This window comes from Gymnoscopelus braueri (assembly GCF_963280865.1).
Source record: "Gymnoscopelus braueri genome assembly, chromosome: 17".
Lineage (NCBI taxonomy): Eukaryota > Metazoa > Chordata > Actinopteri > Myctophiformes > Myctophidae > Gymnoscopelus > Gymnoscopelus braueri.
Genome location: NC_137617.1, coordinates 25105371 through 25113887, shown reverse-complemented (window position 1 = coordinate 25113887; position 8517 = coordinate 25105371). Strand labels below are relative to the sequence as shown.

Here is an 8517-nt window from a genome sequence, read left to right as displayed (position 1 = left end):
CTACCTCACCCCCTAGAACTCCATATCAGTTCTGTTCTTGTTGCCTATTTTTGATAGACGAGTTATAGTACTATTGTTTACTTGTTCACTTGTTATTTAGATACTGTTTGCTTGTCAACTAATTCTAAGTAAGTTATTTAGATGGCATGTTGTTTACTTTAGACTGATGCCAGGTTTGATATTTACTTAATTTTGTTTGATTGTTTGATTATAGTTCATGTTCAACATAAATTATTCAAATTGGTTACAGATATGGAGTGGATAAGATAGCATAATCAATCCTCCCTCTGTAATAAGCTTTTATGTAAACATAACATTCATTTGACTTGTATAAAATTACACATATATTGCATGGCTTTTTAAAAATATCAATAATAAGTGTCCAATATCAATGCCATATTGCATTCCCATTGAGTCCAGGACAAAAACAATATCAAAGAAGGATTTTATCACACTTGAACAAGAAAACTTGAACAAAATCATCCTGATGCAGGAACATATGAACAAGTACCAAACAATTGTCATTATGTAGACAACAAGCACCACAGATTCAGTCAATTCGTATGATGAGCCATATTATCCACATCAGAGTTGAAGGTCTTACAGGTCTGACATTCACTGCTGGCTCAGGCCTACTGCACCACAACAGTAACAGCTGGAGGTCCAGTTGACTGCAAGCTCTGTCCCTGTGTTTGTGGATTGATTGATTGATTGAAATTTTTATTAGGCAAAAGAATGTAAAACAACACAGTTACATTTATAATGCTTTTGTCTAAAAGGTCCGGCCAAAAAAGTCCTTGCGGACTTGTTTCCGTTGGGGTCCTTGAGTTAATTTCATAGACATATATAGTAGCAACCAAACAGTTCAAAAATCAACATGAAAATACAGATAATACAGAAAAAGTACCACTATGTACAAAAAAAGCATTTAAAAATATATGTACAAAAAGAAAGGGGGGGGGGAAGCATGGAAAAATAAAAAATTATATACAAAAAAAGCATGAGGAAATACAAAATATGTACAAAAAGAGGAGGGGGGGGGGGTCGTCTGTCTACAGGGAAACTGGTACTAGCTCCTCTTTCGGCCTCCAGAAAGATGGGTTTTTAGGGCAGTTTTGAATGAGCCCAGCGAACTGCATTTTTTGAGGGATGGGGTTAGACTATTCCATTCCTTGGTGGCTGTGCTATAGAAGGAGAATTTGCCCATGTTTGTTTTATGGGTGGGTGGTACCAGATTGTTGTTTACGCTCCCTCTAGTTTCGTGGCTGTGGGTGTCACTAACTTTTTCGAGGTATTTATACAGATATGCGGGTATAGGGGGCATATCGGGCAAATCTGCATTTACAATTTTGAAGACCAGACCCATTTTTAGTTGTTTAACCCTGTCTTCCACCCTGAGCCAGCCTAGGCTGGCAAAGTGAATGGGAGAGAGGTGGGTCATGGGCCCCAGTCCGAGAAGTAGTCGGATCAGTTTGTTTTGGGAGGTTTGAAGCTTAGTCTGCAGTGACACTGAGGTGTTGGAGTACCAAGAGGAGCTAGCATAGTCAAAAAGGGGCTGAATCAGGGCCCCTGAGAGGGTCCTGAGGGCCTGAGGGTTGACAAAAGAGGAAACTCTGCCCATAAATCTGGTTCTCTGGTTTACTCCTTTGACCACCTTTGTTGCCATGCTTTCACCTGACAGGTATTTGTCCAGAATACATCCCAAATAGGTAATCTCTTCTTTGCTAGTGATGATTGTGTCATCGACTTTGACCTTGAAGTCATTTACCTTCATTTTACTGAGGGAATGTTTGGTCCCAAATAGGATGGATTCAGTTTTCCCAAGGTGTAGAGACAGTTTGTTATCGGTAAGCCAGGTACGGATTTTTGAGAGTTCAGAGCTGAGAGCTTCCTCAACTTGCAACTTGTCCTCACCCGAGATCAGGAGTGCCGAGTCATCAGCGAACAGGAACAGTTTGCAGTTACAGGCAGCATTCATGTCGTTAATGTATAGAAGGAACAGTAACGGCCCTAGAATGCTGCCTTGAGGAACCCCGCAGCTCACCGGGAGGGATGAGGACATGGTTCCGTTGATGTCAACCACTTGTTCTCTACCCTCCAAGTAAGATCTCATCCAATTTAGTGATGTGCAATCAAAACCAATCGCCCTCAGCTTATCAAGTAGAATTGCGTGGTTTACAGTGTCAAACGCCTTTTGGAGGTCCAGCATGACCATGCCACAGTATTTGCCCGAGTCTACCTCACGTTTGATGTAGTCGGTCAAATATAGTAGGCATGTGTCAGTGGAGTGGGATGTTCTGAAGCCTGATTGGAATTCAAACAACAGTTTACGCTCGCTGAGGTAGCTGTTGATTTGTTCTTGGATTGATCGCTCTATAACCTTTGAGATGGAACAAAGGATGGAAACAGGCCTATAGTTGCCAGGATCTAGTTTGCTTCCTTTTTTAAATAGAGGGATTACTCTTGCCAACTTGAATTCTTGTGGGACGTGACACTGACTGATGGATAAGTTTGTAATGTGGGCTACTATGGGAGCAATGGAGACCGCTGCGTCTCTGAGGAATCTGGTGGGGATGTTGTCAAGGCCGGTGGCCTTGTTTGGCTGTAGGGCGAGGAGTTTGTTTTGCACATCAACAGTCAATACAGGTTTGAAAAAGAAGGAATCTTTTTTAGCCCCTAGTTTCTCATAGTGAGCTTGAATGTGGTCGGGGCCATACAGACCTGAATGCTGAGGGAGTTTGCTTACCAACTGGGTTGCAACTGTGGTGAAGAAACTGTTAAAACAGTCCGCTACCAATTGCTTGTCGGTAGTGAGCGAGCCACTTGAAATAATGCAAATGTTTGTAGATTTAGTCTGAATCTTTCCGTTGCAGCCTAATTGTTTTAGTGCCTCCCACAGTTTTTGTGGGTGGCTTTTGTTTGCCTCTATGTTCTCATTTAAGAAATTCTTTTTGGCATTTCTGATCAATTTAGTAACTACATTTCGTAGATTTCTGCACTTTTCAAGTAGCTGCTCACTTTTGTTTTTCCTGAGCTCGGAGTAGCTTTTGTTCCTGAGTTTGATGGCATTCAAAATGTCACCCTTCATCCAAGGTTCTGTGCTAGCTTTGACCCTCACCACCTTTGTGGGTGCGATGTTATCAAGTACACACAAAAAAGCTTTTTTGAAACAGGACCAGGACTCCTCCACAGAGGTGCAATTTAGGACATGGGACCAGTCCATTTTTCCAAGAGCTGTTGTTAGAAGATCACTTGAGTAGTGTTTCATAGACCTGCAGCTGATTGTCCTGTGACAATAAGCTCCAGGTCCGTGAATCTTCCGTGTGCAGAAAATGATATTGTGATCACTTAAGCTACACTCAATCACTCCACTCTTGGAAATTCTGGATTGGTCCGTTGTCAACACTAGGTCTATGATTGATTGAGAAGCAATGCCTACCCTTGTAAAATGCTTTATCAGCTGGGTAAAGCTGTGCAGGTCACAGAACTTTCTGAGGGACTTAAAGGTAGCTGAGTCTTTCTTCAGAACACAGGTGTTAAAGTCACCAATTAAAACCGTCTCAGAGTTTCCTAAACCCGCCACATGATCCTCAATCAAGTCATAAAAAGCATTTTGATCTGGGGGTCTGTAGATGGCGCCAATTATCAGTGGTTTTGCATGTGGGTATAAAATTTTGACCCAGACCGATTCAGTGGGGTTGTTATCCATATCTGGGATCACATCGTAAATAATGTCTGATCTCACATAGATGCAAACCCCACCCCCAGAGAGATTTCTGTCTTTTCTGATGACATTGTAGCCCTTTATTTCAATCTCAAAGTCTTTGATGGAATTATCCAACTTAGTTTCTGAGAATGAAATAATGTCTACCTTGCCACTTCCAAACATGGATCTCAGTTCAGACATTTTTTCAGGGTTTTTAAGACTGTTAACATTCAAGTGAACAATGTGAGTACCTCTAGTAGAAAAAAGGCCATCCATGTCTTCTGTACTGGAGCAGTACTTCCGTCATCTGGTGGTGGCATGGGCTTGCTAGCCTGTCCCTTCTCTTCCTCCAGACCCACTAGTTTGGCACTTACTTCCCACAACCTCCGAGCCACCTCCTGGTCAAGGGCCTTGGGTGCTGGTTCTTTTTCTGTCATCACATCATAGTAGCCCCCTGTGAGCCCCTCAAGCTCTTCAGCAACAGCTAGGTAGACGCTGGGCTGCGCTCCCAGCTCTGGCCCTTTCACCAGTATAGAGAAAAATGGACCTAAAGAGGAGGATAATGTTAATGAAAAGGTCACTGGAAGGTTTGGAAGTAAAATGACTACTCTAACAGATGGGACAATGTTGAATATTGAGTCCTATGAGATTAGGTTTTAATGAGTAATTGGCTTAATGCAGCATATGGTCAATTAATTTGCCCAGAGGCAATGAGAATGTGGATTTTCTTCGAAACCCAACAGCTAGTGAAGAAGCAGGTTACTCACCAAGTACCGAACTTGAGAACTGGGATTGATGGAGGCCAGTGTGTCTCCCCAAATCTGTGGAAACCACTCCAGGGTGCACGGAATTCACAGTGACTCCAGTACCTATTATTAACAAACACACACGCATCTCCATGAGTAATATATATGAAGAGACTTCCAAATCACGATTATAAAACAGGAGCATATACTTTAGGCCAAACTCCTACGCGCACACACCCACATGGGTGAGAATCACTAGACTTGCCTTCTAACCGCTTGGCTAACTCTCTGGTGAAGAGAACATTTGCAAGCTTGCTTTGGCAGTATGCCTTCTTTGTTTCAAACTTCTTCTTCTCCCAGTTCAGGTCGCTGAAGTCAATCTCTCCAACAATGTGGGCGAGCGAGGCCAGGTTGATCACTCTACTGGGGGCGGAGTCTTTCAACTTATCCAGCAAGAGATTTGTCAACAAAAAATGCCCTGAAATAAAGTCATATAAAATGCTGTTACTCTACTAGTACTGTATATGTCAGTAGTAGGCTACTTTCCAGTGTTGGACAGGGAGTCAGGGACATATAAGTCAGTTTATTTTTAAACACATTTATATAAAAAAAAAGGATACCTAACACAAATATGAAAATTTGTTTCACGGAAAATTAAATAGCCATTGTTCACAAAACAGAATAAACTGTGCTTAATTCTTGATAATAAACAATATCAACAAATATATTTCATCCAAAGAGATTCGTTCCATCAGCAAGACTGGTGCTGAATAAGTCAGATTCAGTTAATTTATCAAAGTTGAATTCCTTATTCTATTCATTTTATTTATCTAAGTGTCTACACACAGTAAACAACATTTTTCCATTTGTTTATCTAAGTGTCTATACACAGTAAACTAAATTTTTCCATTTGTAACTCTGAGAATGTACAAATGTAACCAAAATGGACCCTTAACAGGTAACATTTGTACACTGGAGTTCTTCCTCTTTGGTTTGTGACTCATAATTTTGGAGAGCATACCTAAATGGTTCACACCGAACTGCATGTCAAAACCGTCCTCTGTTTTCCATGCGGGACATCGCATCACTCCTGCATTGTTTATTAGTATATCCACCCGCTGCTCTTCTGCAATACAATAAGAAAAATAAACAAATAAAGGAGTAAAAAGCTGTTTCTGAGGGTATGTGAACATCATTGCATACAGCATGTTCTCTGTGTGGTTCCACAGTGTTCTTCATCAAGGGTTGTCACGATCATGAAATTTTACTTGACAATGAATTATCAAACACATAATTGCGTAAAAAAATTGCATTTCTGTTTGGCTTTTAGGCTTTGTAAACAAAAATTGCACAGGATAGCTATGACAAATAACTTAAATATACACAGAAATGACCGGTACCAATAATCAAAATAAATAATGTACTAAAGGCAAAATAAGCCATAATTAATAATTTTATACTTTCAAAAAATATTTGAAAATGTATGAAAATGTTTCAACATGGAAACGATAATGCAAAATAATAAATAATTGTGATTAGGCGATTATGTAATAATTGTGACAGGCCTATATCTTCACCTTGATTGATTCGCTCTGCAAACTGACGAATAGATTTCATGGAAGCCAGATCAATGTGACAAGCATATACGTGGGGGTTCAGGGTTTTTCCGCGTATCTCTTTGGCTGCAGCTTCACATTTCTCCATGTCCCGACATCCCATAATGATCCGACCTCCTGTTGGTGTGACAATAGCAATCAGGTGTGTTAGTTAGGGTGAGGAAATCATACAAACATGTTTGTGTTTTAAAGATGATCATAAAACCTTATCCTCGCTTATGATGATACCGGTAACCGGAAGAGTGGGCATATGGGCACCTAAACATTGTCGGCACCTCAACGTTAAATTGGGTATCTTTTCTCAATTGTAAAAAACTGTAAGAATTTGGAAAATGGTCTTAACTAATGTAAAGTATAGATCAGGGTTTTTTCAGGCCAAGGACCCCTTAACAGAGAGAGATGCAGGGACCCCCACTACATATTGTTGCAGATTAAACCTTTTCATAGCTTCATATACTTGCTTTATATGCTTGCTTGACAGCCCTATCATCGGTGATGGATTCATGTTGATGTGTATTTTCAGACATTTAACCACATAAACCTTCTACAAGCTGACAACGCATCGCAGTGCGATGCGTTTGTGAGCTTGTAGATCTGCTACTTTTGGAAAATGGTCCCCCCAGAAAAAGGATGCTTCAAGAGATTAATAAATATAATAAAACATTTAAAAAAGTTCCTATCACACAAAGATTTGGCAGCCCCCCTGTAGTAACTCTGAGGACCCCCTAGGGGTCCCGGACCCCCCCCCCCTGTTGAAGACCCCTGGTATAAATTATTTGAACATAGTTTAATATTTGACATTTAAGACCTAATATCTCTACAAAATCTGTGACTAGCCAGTAATTATGGCCATAAACAATAAGTTGAAGGGTAAATTTAGGTCTGTTTTTTTTTACATTTTAGAAGAAATAGCCAATTTAACATTGAGGTGCCCACAATGTTTAGGTGCCCACTCTTCACGATACCATTTGTGACAAAAAAAATAATGCAGTTTTGAGCAAATACTACCCTATGATGACATTAACATATTTCCATACCTCTGCGTGCCAGCTCTCTGGCTGTCTCTTTTCCAATGCCTGTGTTGGCCCCTGTTATGATCACAGTCTTGCCTTTAATAGTAGACTTGCTGGGACAAGTACCTCCAGTGACATGGTTCCTATAAGATATATATAACGTCAAGTTAGCAGTGATGGAAGAAGTACTCACATGTTTAACTTAAGTAAAAGTATCAATACTGCAATGTAGATATACTCTGTTACAAGTATAAGTCCCATATTAAATATGTACTTGAGTAAAAGTACAAAAGTATCGGCATCAAAATATACTTAAAGTACCAAAAGTAAAATGTATAATTCTTTTTTGTTGAAAATAGCCAATCTACAAGATCTGCTATTCTCAAATGGCTGAAATAAATATAGGGCTGAAGTGGTAAGTGTGTTTTGTAAAAATAATCAAAATCTACAAAGTAACTAAAGTTTTCATATAATTGTAGTGGAGTAAAAGTACAATATTTTCCTCTGAGATGTAGTGGAGTAGAAGTATAGAAATGAGTAAATACTGAAGAAAGTAAAAATACCGAAAAATTGTACTTTAAGTACAGTACTTGAGTAAATGTACTTTACACAATTACAAGTTAGATCATGAGTCGTAGGCATGCTGTAACACAGTAACATACAGTAGCCTACATACTTTCAATCAGTCTAATCAAAGGGGTAAAGTATGAAGCAGCCACCAGTCAAATGTTTAGGTAATAGGTACCAACTATCTCCAGTAGACCTTCGCTTACTCACTTCAATAAAACAGCGATCCCAAACACTGATCCAAAAACAGAAACTGGGAAAATGTATTTGCTCATTATTTCCGAGTAATGTTAGCTAAAAAATATCATTGGAATGGTTATTTTGTTGCACGACAGGGATCAGACAACTCAAATGCACAAGGTTATGTATCGAACAATGCGCATGTTTTTGGCGTCATCATACTCTCTGGTAATTTGACCAATCACGTTGAGCAGAGCCAGAGCCTCTACCTTTTGCATTCTGGGAAATGCAGTTCCACCTGAAACAAACATAGCTGTTGTGCAAAAACCTGACTATAGTAGTCATCATGACATAATCCAAGCCACGGCTATTTCACAGAAATACAGGCACATTTCCGTGTTCATATTATATATTGGCCTATATTATTTGCTAGTAGGCCTATTCATTAAATAGTGTAAGGATTGAAGAGGGTTTGTTTGTCAAGGTTCAAGGTTGTACTTTATTGTATCTTGTGTAGCCTACATAAGAGTAAAACATATGTTTTGTTTGGCTTCCTTCAGACAAAGCAGCAGCATAGATAATTACATCAACAATAATAATGATAAAATCGTAAAAAGATTTAAAGAGAAGAAAGAGAGTGCACAAAAGAGGGAAAAAAATGAATAAAAAGAGAGCATCATCATTGTCAC

General features: G+C 39.5%; 1 protein-coding gene across 1 annotated transcript; it reads right to left on the bottom strand.

Annotated features, from left to right (window-relative positions):
- Positions 1-429: 429 nt before the first annotated feature.
- Positions 430-8015, bottom strand: LOC308104511 (retinol dehydrogenase 13-like). Its single transcript, XM_080454945.1, has 8 exons — positions 7859-8015; positions 7106-7224; positions 6030-6185; positions 5474-5578; positions 4718-4930; positions 4474-4575; positions 3958-4253; positions 430-686 (listed from the first exon to the last, which is right to left on the bottom strand). Exons 1-8 carry the CDS (start codon positions 7921-7923, stop codon positions 633-635), a joined length of 1110 nt encoding a protein of 369 aa, XP_080311071.1. The 5' UTR covers positions 7924-8015; the 3' UTR covers positions 430-632.
- Between the last annotated feature and the right edge of the window lie 502 nt (positions 8016-8517).

Bases quoted from the DNA above. Each gene is read 5' to 3' on its own strand.
- LOC308104511 (XM_080454945.1), bottom strand. From the start codon at position 7,923: ATGAGCAAATACATTTTCCCAGTTTCTGTTTTTGGATCAGTGTTTGGG. The intron at 7,225-7,858 runs GTGAGTAAGCGA...TATATCTTATAG, and splicing joins GGGATCGCTGTTTTATTGAA to GAACCATGTCACTGGAGGTA. The intron at 4,254-4,473 runs GTGAGTAACCTG...CCTCCTCTTTAG, and splicing joins GTTCTCAAGTTCGGTACTTG to GTCCATTTTTCTCTATACTG.